Source organism: Malurus melanocephalus, unplaced genomic scaffold (assembly GCF_030028575.1).
Source record: "Malurus melanocephalus ecotype Western Australia unplaced genomic scaffold, MMel_1.1 scaffold_171, whole genome shotgun sequence".
NCBI classification, from domain to species: Eukaryota; Metazoa; Chordata; class Aves; order Passeriformes; family Maluridae; genus Malurus; species Malurus melanocephalus.
In genome coordinates, this window is record NW_026623403.1 from 1,063,543 (window position 1) to 1,078,985 (window position 15,443).

Consider the following 15,443-nt stretch of genomic DNA (forward strand, 5'->3'; position numbering starts at 1 on the left):
AAAATAAAAGTAGATCTTCAGCCTGCTTCTGCTCCATTTTACATGGGAAAAATAAATTATCATAGGATAATGCAATCCTAGGAGGGACAGAATCTCTCCCACCATCCACCAAGGGCCCTCACCTGTCATATTCTGCCTTAGAAATGGAGGAAAATGAACACATTGTGTGCACTGCATAGAATTTTCAGGTTTTGATGTTACAGCAATAGCAATTTAATTGTATAGAGGTATAAAGGGGAGGAAGAAAAGGAAAAAGAACACGTGAAAGGGGGAGCAGAAGCATGTGTTGTACTTGATCTCATCCCCTCAATGTGCCTCATAGTGATTATGTACATCATAGTGTACARTAAAGGCTTTCTAGTATGCTGCAAATATTACAACTATATTAATATAACTATATTTTTATTGTTTTATAAACTGGATATGTATGGAAAATCTATTGAAGGGGTTATGTGGTTCAGGTGTACAGGCAAATAAATCAATTTTATAAATGATATACCTTTCTGTCAGRATTTCCATCAGTACAGAAATTAAATGCTGTGATTTTACACTTGTACCTATTTACATGGTCTTATAGTTATGTTATTATTCTCTAAACCTAACTATTGGAAAAGCCTTTCAAGTTATGCTTTTCATGCAGTATCAAAAMCAGTAGCCAAAATGCAGTTATTGAAGCTAAGAGCACCAACATACTTCTGAACTTTTCAAAATTATATTAAAGGAAAAACAACTCTGTGAAAAAACATAGAAAAAGGAACCAGGCAAAGCAAATTATAAAAAACCTGTATTGCAATAACAGTAAGATACTCCCCTGAAAAAACTACATAAATAAAAAGTGTCATAAAATAAAATGCAGAGGATACCTTAGTACCTTATAACACACAATAGTTTACTGTATTTGAATGTAATTTTTTCAATTAAATATGTAATTGGGCAGAATAATTAATAATGTAAAGAAGATTTCCTGTCCGCGTGAGATTGTTTACTTTGTGGTCAATTCTATTAGACAGCTCTAGACTGACACTGTTATCCCCCCACAGAAGAAGACACAGACCAATGCCAATACAGAGGAAAACATGAAAGACATCCCACAATCTTACAGAGGCACTAAACCGGCCAAAACTACTCTGAATCTAAAGAAATAGATTCAAAAATACAATTAATACATAAAAATCCTTTAAGGATCTATAGCTCTGTCTTAATAAGAAAGCCTATATTCAAGYATTCATTCAAATCCTTCAGTTCTCTATCCAAACTGTTGTATCCCACTTCTGCCCAAAACACTTTTATTTCACTGCCTGTATTTCACAGTTACCACAGTTGTGCCAACAGCAACCCTTAAGGACTACATGCTATTGCCCAAAAGCACAGAAAATTCAGAAAATTCAGAAAACACTTCCAAAATCTTGCCTTTCMTCTGTTCCCTCAGATTCATCATACCAGTCAGAATTCAGCTACCATCACTCAGAATGTCTTGACCTACCACCTCCACAAAGAACAGCATCCTGTCCTCWTTTACTGCCAGGGTTCTGTAGTTATTCTCCTGTCTAGGCACTCACCATAAAGACAACATTCACAAATTCAGAATTTAGTATTATCTTTCATTTCCAACTTACTCAACTATTTTGAATGAATATRTGATCCATCAACTGTTCTGTTAGAAAATAGTTATTAAAACGTGGAAAACCACAATACTGAAGCATGTCCATTTTGTAGCACACAAATTAAAATAGGTTTCTCTACATGAGATTTTTAAAATTCAGTTTAACCCCATTCACCTTTGTTAAAAGTCCAAAATTAGAAAATCTCATCGTCCAATCTAATTTTTCAAAACATCTCCAAYTTTATAAGTAGGAGTTCTTCACTACCACTTCCAAAGTTTCAAACCTTTTTAAAATTGTGAAATTATAAACCCAGATATTAAAATGTGAAGGAAAAACTATTCATCATACTATCTTCAAGACACATAAATCCCCAAATTTGACAACACAAAATTTTAAWTTTTTCCAAACGCTGTTAAAATATCAGATAAAAAAGAAACTATCTTGACTGTTTTGAAAATACTGTTCCTGCAGAATACTTCAATACTCTTAAAAAACTCTGTTTCTAAAAATGCATATTAGTCAATAATTTTCCATGTGCTAAGTTACATCCCATGTTGCTACTCATCCAGAGCATCTTCAGACACTATGACAACCAGTCTTGCCCACAAGCAAAAAGTTTGGTACTTGCCTCCCGAAGTCTTAATTCACCAGCAGCAGAAGCTGGGTTGTGCCCTTAACATGATTAACATGAAATACAGATATTTCCAATGTTTCTTTAGCTGGTGAAATAAAATGAACATCCAAACTTTCAAACTCTCTACTAATCTTAGATGTGTAAATTGCAGCTTTAGAAAGTTGCAGAATATTTCTGACTTYAGTTTCGCTCAGCTGGAGCTTTGTGTTCTCCTCTGAGGGAAACAGAGATAACATGTAGTAGGGAGTATTGTATGTAATTGCAAAGAGTACATGAGGAAATATATMAAAAAAAAATAGGAAAGATCTTTGAATGTCTCTTAACATTAYTTGGTTTCCTTAGATGGAATTAAATTTTTAGAATAGACATTTATATATTGAAACAATCAAAAATAAATTAAAATCTGAATTATGTTTTCTTGTGTCAAATACTGAGTTTATATGTCTTTCTGAGAAATAAAACCTTTGGATTTCAGTTATTCTCAATAAATTAGAATATACGTCAAAATTTCCCTATACTATAATTATAATATACCTCAAACTTCAGTATCCTATAAAACCACTAAACCAAAAGACTTACTAACTTTACTAAAAAATCCTAATCTTAAACTCATGGAGATTTTGCTCTGAAGCTGAGAAAGTGAGAAAGTCAGTTCTATGTGGTTCCTATTTGGATCACTATTACATATGTTTGTCTATTACATAGCATTGATCATCTGAGCAGCTAACTCTGGAGGTTGAATTTCATGCTGGGAGTTAGGCACCACAATTTCTTGACAGCCTAAATTTTATGAAGTTTAGACAAAAGAAATTTCTTTTTTCCCTGACTCAACTCACAAAAATTTTTACTATCTTATAAAAATAAGAGGGTTTTAAGAAATCTTGGTCTGCGTGTTTTGACACCTTGTCATTGTATTTTTGCAAAACACTCTGCACTCTACAGTCAAGATCCTTAGTTTCCCATTTATCTACAGGATTGAATCTTTCAAAGTAGTTAAGTATCACAGTAACAGAACATAAAAAATCATATATTGTAAATGGTTGGTGTGATRAGCAAACAAATAATGTCTCATGCACTGCAAAATGGACCAACAAGGCTACTAAAGAGACAGAAAAATATTCTTCCTCTCCTCTATCAATACCATAAACCATTTCTGTGAGACCTTGAAACAGTCTGCTTGGATTTTATGCATATTTTTATGGTATACTCAACATATACAACTTGAAAGTAACATGAATGTGACATTTCCAAACTTGTTTAGCACCAGTTTTGAACTGCTTCCATTCCATTCGCCTTTCATTTTCAATATGACAGGCCACAACGGAGCACTTTAGAAAAATCACACTTTGGAACTGTAAATAACACAGAAAGGTGCACAAAACCCAACTTCTTCAGTTTATTGCAAAAAAACATCCTTTAAAAGAAAACATTCACGTAATGAACTTCCTTCTCAATGAGAGTGAAGAACAAAACTGAGTAACRCAGGTACAAAGAATACAATGTGAGTAAAATATCAGAGGGATATCTGGGGAAATTAGATATGAAAGTTAGTGCATAAGAAACAAGCATTAGTAATGTCCAAGCACACAGGTAATAAAATCTACCCACTCTACACATAAGTGTGACAGTTGAAAAACGTTAACACTTAACAGCACAAACATAACTGCAGGCAAAGACTAGACCTTCCTGAAAATTTGGCTCTACTAGTCTAGCTTACCAGATAAACATACGTGTATATACTAAATTCAACTTATATAARATTTTCAAAAGCTAATAAAATGGAATAAGATTATGAAACTGTAGTCCTGCCTAGACAGAGTTTTATAGCAGAAAACAAAAAAAAAATAGCTAGTTTAACAAGAAATTTCTATTAGAGGTTGGTTGCACTACAGTACAAGTTGTATATGCTGCAAAAAGCACAACATTAATATCAATTAAATGTTTACATACTGAAAGTTGTCCAGATAAGAACTGTGGAACATCCCTTAACATGCCAGGACTCATAGGAGAAGTCACTGAAATAGAAGGTCGGTCCATTTTTTGAGATTCAAATGAACTAGAACCTGCAATTATTAAAAAAATGCATTTTATAAATATTAGCAGTTATGCATATTTTACAACATTCTTTAAACAAAAATTGTAGAAATATAACCAAACATGCAGCAAAGTTGTGATAAATACCACTTTTTAAAATCTATTTAAATTAAATATATTTAAAATTTAATTTTTTTTTAATTGCTAAACTATTTAAAATTACCAAATAATGATACTCAATCTTTTGGTGAGCAGATGCAATCAGGAGATTTTATTTATAGAATGGAAAATAGTTTATTCAGATATTTCTGACTGTAATTATGTCAGTAAATGGAAGGCCCAAAAATGAACACTTCACTGTGGTCAAAATAATTCAGTCTTCCAACTTACTATCTTCTACAATCACACTAATTTGAAATTAGATTTTCACAAAAATATCAAKATGTATGTTATGTTTTTTGTGCGTTTTGTTTCAAATTTACAGGGTCTGAAAATGGTCAGAGAACAAGTTTTGACATACAAAACATAGAGCAAAAGTGAAGTATTTTTATAAATACAAAAGACATCCACGCCTCACAAAACATAAAATGAATTTTAAGAACTGGCCAATGAGTAAAATGTCATTGAAGGAGGTTTTCATATTCTTATAATCAAGCTTATACCATTTCATTTATTCATGGCTTCTATTACAATAGRGTTTTAAAACAATGGTAAAAAATAACTCCTGGCTGAAATCCATCTTATCAGATCTAAGCCAAAGAACAATTTCTTTTTCTCTACATGAAATATGGGTTTAGTCAATTTAAGTAGCACTGAACGGCTCTAATAAAGTAGGAGTATTCTGAGTTCAAAGTAGCTATCACTCAGGTGGTAAACAGAGAACATTTCTTTCCCATCTTTAGTTTATAAAATGTAATTGAAATGCAAAGTAAGAAAACAGGAAATTAAAAATTGCTATTAATGTTCTTATATATTATACTTTCTTAAATCAAAACCCATCTAAGCTTATAACCAATGTCAAACCTAAATCACAATATCCTGACTTTTGATAGCTTATTATTAAACAAAGGCMGAGAGATCATACAGTAAGATGACATATTGAGACAAATATGGACAAAGAGACAAGAGCTATACTGACTGCAGAGGACATTTTTCAATCTATTTGTGCTTACATAAAAGAGAGAGAAGATTTTCCTACCCCACAATTGAAACTTACTGGACTCCAGCTGTGCATGTGTGCTGTCAGGTATTCTGGGAATGTCCCTGAAATCAGGAAAATTAAGACAGGCTGATCCTTTATCTAACAAGCATATTTAAATTTCAGTTACACTACAACACTTCCCAATCCACCATGGAATGCCTCAGGAAAGGTGTATGAGCTGCTGGCTGTCTTCAGCCACAGGGAAAATGATCTGTTACCCATTATAAATCATTTCAGTGTCAAATTAAATCCTACAAAACAACAGATCTGATGGATGCAGGAATGAGGCTACACAGTCTCAAATAAAATAATTCAGTAAACAAAAGAACAATCTCAGAGTTAATGGTAGTCTAAAAATGTGAGTAGTAGATTTTGTGATAACATTATACATTAATTAAGCTTTCTGGACACTTACTCAAACATGSTCTACTGCCAATAATGGCAATGCCRGTACATTCTTTACTGTCCTTGAACCACAAATTTAATCAATCTTACCTTTTCCATAACCAAATAAAATCTACAAGATCATTTGGCAAAATTGCATTATTGCATATACAAGACTTCTTGCAACACTGTATTAAATTGTGTACACAGCCATGTAATTTTAAAGCACTCAATCACATACCCCTGAGCYAAGGAATATATTCTTCCTCTGAGGGACAAACATTGCTGTATGCTAACAAAACTATCAGTATGCTAATAAACTATTTCAGAGGTATTTGAACAAAACCAAGGAAGATGAAGAGCTTCAGTTCTGAGTCACATCAACAATAATATTTTAAATCATGCTGTGTGTTTGAGGGCAGTTGGTTTCTCCAAGGCCGCAGCCTGCGCTGAGGGGCAGCCACAGTGAGGAGAGGCCAAGACTGTGCAGTGCTGGGCCCAGKCGGCTCCTTGGGGGCCTCTCTGATAACACATTTAATAAAGGGTTAAAACAGCTGTGCTGTTTTGTGAGAGAAAACAAAGAGAAAATAAAAGCCATGGGAGAAACACCCTTACAGACACCAAGGTCAGGGAAGAAGCAGGAGCAGGAGGAGGAGGAGGAGGAGGACAGGCTGTGACTCCCTTTCCCCAAGCCATGCACTACTTGGCAGAGAGGGGCACAGAAAGACAGAGAAAAGGAGTGAATTAGAGCCTAAAAAGAAGAGAGGTAAAGGTAAGGAGGCTTCAGAGTTTTGGTTYTATTTCTCACTATCCTATTCTTTCATGAGTTCCTAACAAATTAATCTTCATCAATKTTTTTTGCCCATGTGGTAATTACTGAGTGAATTCCCCAGTCTGGCCCAAGAGCTTTTCCATCTCGTTTCCTCCCACAGTCCTGCTGAGCAGGGGAATGGAGAGCGCAAGTCTTTGGTGCTCAGTCAAGGTCAACCCACCACAAAGGTAAATGAAAAGGAAGGGGAAGTGAAAAATTTTTTAGTGATAGTTAGTCTCATACAATGAAAGAGTCAGTATGATATATAAATAACTTCTCTATTTTCTTTAGAAAAGCTTTTCCAGAATACTTTTAATATACCTTCTCCAAACATTTTCAAGACTCACTAGTAAGACATCTTTACTAAGCAGAATGAAGAATCATTCCAAGTGWGTTGATGCACAGTATCCAATAATAAAAACAAATCAGAAGGTATGCAACTGGTCTAAGTGTCCGCAACAGAAATGGAAATAATCTCTGTTGTTAGTACCCAAAACTCGTCAGAAACTCAAAAGCACTATTGAAAAAGCAAGTATTTAAGTTGTGTATTTCATATACAGAGAATTTATAAAGGGGCCCAATACTCGCCTATTAATTGACTCAGAAATACACTTCTGAGCCTAACTCATAAATTCAAAAAATTTCTTCTACCATCTGAGTGTGAAAAGAAAATCTTGAAAACATATATATGTACACCCACATATATAAATAGTTCTCAGCAGAGTGAATAAGATTTTTCTATAGATAGCTGAAAAAAACTTGAGAGCTTTGAACATTATCATTTGTTCCCAAAGAAGAGAGATCCCCATATTTCATGGTTGYGTGAGGAATATTTTTATGAGGAACTCTCACTGAGATAAACAGATGTAGAAGTAAAATTAGTTTTATAACAACTCTTTGCATAATAAGTTAKGTTCCACTGCAAACAGTTTGTGTAGAGAAATTATTAAAACACGTGCATTACTGCTTCCAAATTCAAGACAGAATAAATCGTGAAAATTACATGAATTTTAAGTTATATATTTCTGAGAATTCGAAAGCAGAAAATAAGTAAGTGCTTGTGCATAAGGGACAGCCAGCTCATGGAACAGATATTTGGCCATCAATTTTTATTTTAAGATGGAAAAAGTGGTAAATTGCATGACATAATGGTATGGTTTGTGTTGTTGGATTTTTTAGTATGGCTTTCAATTTTATATGCCTTCTCAGCTTAGCTTGTCATCTTCAGTTTTTGTAGCACTCAGCCCATAATAAAGAGGAAAGCTAATAACTGTGTTTACTGGATTTTGGTTTTGTACTCAGAATATCAGGATGTGACTGATATTAACTCAGTGAAGTTAATTGCCACTAACTGAAGATTTCTTGTGAAATTTAATGTGTTGCCATGAAACCATCCAGAAATTCTCTTTATAAATAAAAAGGTTTATCTCAATGCAAAAGTGAAATCCTTCAACTGGGCATCAATAATTCCAGTGAAAAAATAAAACTTCTGATATGTGGTAAGTATGAACTTCTAAAGATTTTACATGCATCAAAACTTTATTTCCCAGAGCAGAACACAATCCTATGAAGTTAGGTTTCCTTGGACAAGCAAAGGGTATTAATTTCTATTGTCCATTTGATTATGAACAAAAACTTTGAAACTGAAAAAGTAATACAGTTTTTCCCATTCATCAGCTCTAACCTCATAAAAAGCATTTCTGACATTATGTTGTTAATACTAAACTCCAAAGAGTTATACACACCTAACCAGAATCTAAAACCTACCAACGTGTAGGAAGTATTCATCACTGAGTATATTTAACATCTGCAGCAAAAAGACACTGTGAATCACATACACTGAACAACTCTTGTACCATTGATCTAACTCAGTTCTTCAGACTATGAGGCAAGTGGTTAATGTGGAGGAAGGCATTTGAGAGCCCAAGTCACTTTGTTTAAGGAATTAGAGATGAGCTGCTCCAGTGACAGCAACATAACAGAAGACATGATGATAAGGAAACAAAACAACRGACAGCAAATATAAAAGCATGAGAAATAATACCGGAGATTTTACATGATGAAGAGAATGCAGAAAGTTTTTTTTTTWAAAAATGGGTCTTTTCAGGATCTGAGTGAGTTGTTCCTTGAAACTTTTTCTACAAACTTCTGTTTGAGAGATACTGTGAAAGATTTGGTTATAAAATTGATTTGAGACCTCCTTTTCTGAGACGAGTAAAGTAGTCTATCCCTTAGCATTACTATTATATTCACATTTCTCAAGTCATGCAAAGGTATTTAATGACAAGACAGATGATACCATCTTTACCCTAAAGGTGTTGTAATTTCATACGTATGCAGGACATAGCCTTTCATCTCACTGACAAGACAAAGAAGTTTTTGCTATTACCAAGTTTCCTTAAAATTGTCATTCCAAATTAAGTTCTTACACGTTAAGTTCCTGATGTGTCAAACACTGTAAGTAACTATTATAGTTGAAATTATAACAGTCGTTCTCACTGAAGTTCCATTCTCAGAATATATGGTTCTATATTTTTTTATTGCTACTAAGTTTTAGTTATGTTACCCATGCTTTTTTTGTATTAGGGTAAGGGGCATCTTATCCAAAATACAGATATAAATACATTAATTAAAATATAATTATAGAATCCTAACACAGTCCAGGCTGGAAGTAATCTTGAAAGATCATCTGGTCCAACTAAACATGAAAGAGGGAACCTAGATGATGTTACCTATCACCCTGACCAGTTGTGTCCTGTATGTTACAATAAATTTTAGGGGGGAGAAAGAAAATGCTTAGCAACTGAAAGCATCTTCCAAATTGGTGATAAGCATTTCCCTCTTCACAACCCTGATGTGACCAGATATGGAACCTCCAATGGAGAATTAAAAATGTGATGCATACGATTTTAGGGTGTTGGAAGAGAAAGAACAGATGAAGCAGGGAGAGTACTCACAGTCTAATACAATAAAGCAACTATTGCTGTGCAAGAAAAAATTCCATTTAGACACTGAGAAGTAGGTTTGAAGGTTAATAAAAATGGGCAATATACAGCACCAAAGAAAAAGTCCCACACAACTCTAACTGTTCATTCACAACATTCAGATAAGCTCTGCATTAGATAACAAGAAATTATTTAATAGCTTCCATAGATAAAGATGATGGGAATATGAATTTGAGACTTTCCAAAGCATATTGATTTTTTCATTAGCATACTATATTTCACACAAAATTCTACGCTGCAGACACTCAAAAATAGAGTTCACCATCAGTTCATAGATCAAATGTTATCTTACAATTTTATTATTACAAAAATGGGAATGGAAAAAAAAAATCAACAGTCAAAAATTACAAGAACATTGAGTAAAACCACAGCTTCAGAGCCAATATAAGCTGGCTCACCAGCTCAAAGAAGAGAAGGGAACCTATTTTTAACCATAATAGCAGATGATGCCTGAGACTCTGAGAATACCGGATTTCACACCAGCTCTTTTTACTCACTGGCATGACCTATCATTTTAGCTTTGGTTTACAGAACTTTGCATAAGATTTTGTTGTTGACAGTGTTTATGAATGTTTTTAACACTGCATCCTAAAAGTGAAATTTAGCAACACTTTTATCATATTTAATACCAAAAATTCATTAAGTTACTTACCCTATTGGTCTTGAAACTACAAGCTCCACTTGTGGTTCAGGTTTGGATTCTAAAATGATGTTATATACCTCCTCAAAKGTGGCTCCTTGTAGTATCCTTCCATTCCATTCTAATACTTCATCACCTGTAGGTTAAGTAAYAACACTCTGCTTAGAAAGTCTGCTGTGGACAGCACTTAAAATGACAATTTCAGCCATTCTACTGTCAGTTTTGCTGGATGGTGAAATATGTGTTGTAGAACAAATTTGGCAGCCTTCATGCAGGAAAATCTTGAGTATTAAAGGTTTTCTGTAGCTTCACTTCAAATATACGTAGAGTTCTATGAAACAATACAATCAGAAGGACCCCTATGGAGATAGATGCTACTCTTACTCTCTTTGGCAACTGTGGTTTACAGAAATCCCAACATGCTCTTTAGAAAATTTGTGTCTTTAAGACATCATATCTCATCAACTTACTGTTTTGAAGATCCATGTACTTCTACAGGTTTACTATTTAAGGTTCAGATAGTTGTTATATTAATAGTTAATATTTCTTGAACATTCTCCAATCTAGCAATCTATGGTTTGCATGTTGGAATAGAAGCAGGTTTCCTAGCCAAGGTGCATGCATTTAGAGTAGCTTGGTTTGCTCTAAATAAAATAAACACCACAAAAGGACTGGGCAGGACATTAATGGAATATTATTTTGAGTACAAAATGAGCAAAAATGTTAAAATATTTTTGAACAACATGAGAATATATTTCACAAAAGTAACTGTMTAGTAACTGCCAGGTTGAATTGTGCAGTATTTAACCACATCTATTCAACATAATTTCACATGTAATTAAACTTGCTCACTTGTTATCTCCTTCAGGAAAGTAACCCAGCAGTATAGATCTGTAGTAGATACATACCTGGTCTAAGATGCCCCACTGTATCAGCTAAGCTTCCTTTTTTAACTTTGGTGATAAATGCGCAGAGTCGACCTGATTCAGTCATCTTTCCTCCTACTACCTGTTTCAAAGAGGAAGTATTTTCATAGAATGAAAATTACTTTAAATTATTTAAACATTCTGGCAATAGAAAGAAGAAATCAGATTCTTTTTCTTGTGTTTTTTGTAGACCAGGTAAGATACATATACTTGGAAAAAAAACACCAAAGAATTTGACTGTGACAGGTTATTTTTGTAGCTATTCTAGCAATCTGTACAATCTAAAAACAATGCAAATAGAGAATGTTAAAGCTTTTAAATTTTAGCAAATACATGTATAGTATCTCATTGTATTACAAATTACCACCCAAAATGAGTAAGGTATTTGTCATTAGATTGCTGACTTCAATACTTTTTTAACTGGAGGGTGATATATTAATATAGCAGAATTCAGGATGTTCACACTAAGCAATGAAATTTCCTTCAGCTGGGCAAGTCAGATGAAAATAACTTGCCACACTGAAAATTTCTCCATGGGGAACTTCAAAACGTTTGACTTTAATATTTATCTTAGAATCAGATTTACATGTCAGAATTGGTCAAAAGTGAATAGTCTTCAAATTCTTAAGTATTCTTAACAGCCTTCCTACTGGGATTTAAAATTTGCAGTACTAAATCCAGTTTAGTTTACTTTCAGTATGTAAATACTTGAAAATTCAAGTCAAGAATAACAGTTGAAAATCACATTTTTCAGATTTCTATTGAGATTAAAAAGTAGTTACTCTTGAATCTGAGCTATTAATGAATCTCACTGAAGAGTGTATCTTCATAATATGAGATTTYAGACATTTTAACATAGATGTTTAAAGAAAAAATGCTTCATAATGGCACTGTTAGTCTTGTCTCTTGCATTTTCTGACAATAAGACAAAAATAAATATAAAAAAGACATAAAATTTAAGTTTAACTGGCTTCTCCAATGACTTCAAGTAAAATTGTTTATTAATTAAGTAAAAATTTAACACATTTCCAAAACATGTTAGTATATGTAATATGTAATTGCAYTGGTTTAATCCTTAATCATAAGGTATGACTATAACCTAAACCTGAGGTGAAAYAAGAGTCATGCTAAACAGAGAACAGAAAATTTAAACTTCTTAGTAATTTCTCATAGCAAGGGCATGGAATCAAAATAATACATGTTTGTTTCTTTCCCTGTGTATAGTTTGTTCTTGTTCTTCTACTAATATTTCTGGAATTGCAAATAATAATATCGCACAAAATAGAGATCAATATATGCACTAGAAATAACTCATACTGTGTTTAAAGAGCACTGCACCATAAAAAAGAGGTGAATACATGAAAAARAAGTGAGTACATTATTCTGTGGTAAAAAACAGTAATATTAAACAATTTTCTATTTTGTGCTTTTAAAATGTGGCAAATCAAACAATCAGAGGGGAAAAAAATCCAGAAAGAGGAAGTTGCATTATCATACTCTGATCCTGTTTGAAATGTCATTAACTCCCAGATGTCCCYCAGGTCTTCAAGAGAGATAATTTATTTTTCACTTTGCTGCTCTTTCTTCAGGAATAGAAGTTATACCATGGTGCAGTGCTCAATACTGCTGTGAAGAACACAGAGAGGACTTGGCTTGCCTAGGAAGGRTGCAGTTAGTACTTCGCTGAGAAGACATTCTCAAAAAACTTGTGAAAACATGTCTACTCTTTCAGAAAACTACATTTTTTTCATTCTGCCAAGGATCCTATAAAATTGTGCTAGGTAATTGAATATAAAAAGTCTATATTGCAATTTTGAGAACCATAYGATATAAACATTGGTAGGCATACACTATATAATATGAGAACACTTTACTTATAAAAGTAGCTARTTTAACTGAGAGAGTTGTTAGTCTCAAAATTGTTCATCACCAACCTTCAATCCAAGCATTGCTCCTGAATCTCTAGGCACACTTCCATCTTTTAGTCGTTTATTTAACAAAATCCGACCAATTAGACGATCTCCATCTTTGGATGGTTGCCAAGTTACTGGATGCTATCATGTGGTGTTAATGGAAAATAAAGTGAATAGTATTTTAATGAAAAATATTTCAGTAATACTTTTCATTTCCTGATATATTTTTAAAATGCTTTGAAAGTATTATGATTACACTAACATTTAATGTAACAGAATGCCAGAAACTTTGTCGGAAAATATTTGGATATATCATTCATCATAATGTATGCCTAATATTTAATGACATTATCTATTTTACTAAATCAAATTTGTAAATATCGAGAATGATCTTTCCATCTTGACTTGACACATATAGACAACTACACATAGTTATCTACACACAGTGAGGATCACACCTCAGTATTGAGTAAAAAATCACTAAAAGTCTAGTATAAGAGTAATACAGGAAAAGAAGTTTTAACTCAAACTGAAAATTTTATATAAGAAATGTCTTATTTTTCCACTATTTCAAACATGTCATTTTTTATCCAAGACCAACAAATATTTTTTGTGTTTATTTTCTCACAGTAGCAGTAGATTAAAATAAAAAAATACTAATAAAAGATATACTCATTACTTCATTTGAGCATTTTTTTTTTTGTCTTGGAATAATTAATTCACACATGAAGCACAATTACAGTGAGCATTATTATTCCATTACTATATACGGACACAGCTATACTTGTCTGTTGGCCTAATTAATATTTTTTTAAGATTTTCTTTTGTGTAATCATAGTACTTTTTCACAGCAAAATGTTATTTCATGCTCTATTTCATGCAAAATTAGCAGGCACAGATAAATCTGCTACCATTACAACTAATAACTCTAAAAAGATTTATCATAATCTCTACCAAACAGAAAGCAAAAATAAAAAATACCAAAGCAGATGGTAAAGCCTTTAATTCTGCACAGTACTGCACAAAAATTGCATGGCAACAAAACAAATGATCAACCATGACAGTAAAAGGGAAAAAAGAAAAACAACTTTTCTGTGCAGAGAGACCCAATTTTCTCCCTTTTTCACCTGGGGTTTAAACTATTAATTTAATTTCAGCCCCAGGAGTTTGGAAATCATAAATCAAATAAGCCAATTGGTARAATCCTTAATTACTTTATTATTTAAGGCAATATCATTATATGCTATTTTGCAAATATAAGAACAATATTCCTTTATGCCTCTCAATTTTTTTTTCTTAGGCTGCCAAACAGTAAAAGCTGCAAGCATGCAAAGACTTTTCATTTGTTTTTCTTTTCTGCACCTTGAGAAATGCTATATCATCTCTAGAAACACCCTATCTTTTATTTTATGCACTATTTTAATGAGTGACAGAGAGCAAACAAAGACCAAATGAGCAGGTTAAAATGCAGGCTCCATAATCTCAGTACCTTCTCACTATGGCTATGTTCCTCGTTTAGAGTTGTGCTACTACACGTATCTACCCCAGAGTCTTTTATCTGAGGCTCAGACCATTCCAAGTCCTCTTCCAAAGAGTGGCCACCAAAGCACACCATTTTCTTTTGCCTCTCGGATAAGGTGTACGAATCCGACAAAACTGCCTGCTCACTAGTTTTTCTTTTTCCCCTTTGACTGTTCCCTATAGGTGTGGGATAAAAAAAGGATACAAAAAAGAAAACATGCAAAGGTGTAAATAAAACCAAGGAAATGTAAAATGATAAAGGAAACTAAATGGTAAGGCTCCACATGTCTCACCAAAGACATTGGGGATGCCTCACTGCTATGCCAAGACGTATGGTCCAACCAGTTGTAATCCATGTCTCCTGTGAGAATCAGACAGACAAGATAGTCCAGTAAAGGAAAGGTGAAAGAAAGGACAAAGATACAGTAAAATTGTAAAGACTTCTGATTATCCTATCTAATCCATAATCTCTGCCAGCAGGACTTGCAAAAGGCTTCCAAGAAAAAGTTGAGGTCCAACAACAGAGTACATGGAATATGAAAAACAGTGAGGAAGAAGACACGTATGTGTGTGTCTATGTATGCATAAAACTATGTACAGTGTAAAGTATCATTGTGCCAGATTTATTAATTGTCACTAAAAAATTATTTACAGTAAATTAAATGAAAAGGCAAATTGTATTTCTAATGGAATATCCAGAAGAGAAAGCATTTGAATACAGAATGTCTTAAGGAACTTATGCCTCTGCTTTTCTAACACAAATAAGTATT

The 15,443-nt window shown here is 33.3% G+C and overlaps 1 protein-coding gene across 2 annotated transcripts in view; it reads right to left on the reverse strand.

Moving 5' to 3' along the window:
* The window catches only part of RIMS2 (regulating synaptic membrane exocytosis 2), a 440,099-nt gene that overhangs the window by 199,658 nt on the left and 224,998 nt on the right, over positions 1 to 15,443 (reverse strand). For both annotated transcript variants that reach the window (XM_057372448.1, XM_057372449.1), the window contains 6 exons: positions 14,642 to 14,850; positions 13,174 to 13,293; positions 11,222 to 11,321; positions 10,326 to 10,449; positions 5,489 to 5,535; positions 4,189 to 4,301 (listed from right to left, as the gene is read on the reverse strand). In XM_057372448.1, the coding sequence (XP_057228431.1) occupies positions 4,189 to 4,301; positions 5,489 to 5,535; positions 10,326 to 10,449; positions 11,222 to 11,321; positions 13,174 to 13,293; positions 14,642 to 14,850 (713 nt within the window). The remainder of the gene's footprint in view (positions 1 to 4,188; positions 4,302 to 5,488; positions 5,536 to 10,325; positions 10,450 to 11,221; positions 11,322 to 13,173; positions 13,294 to 14,641; positions 14,851 to 15,443) is intronic.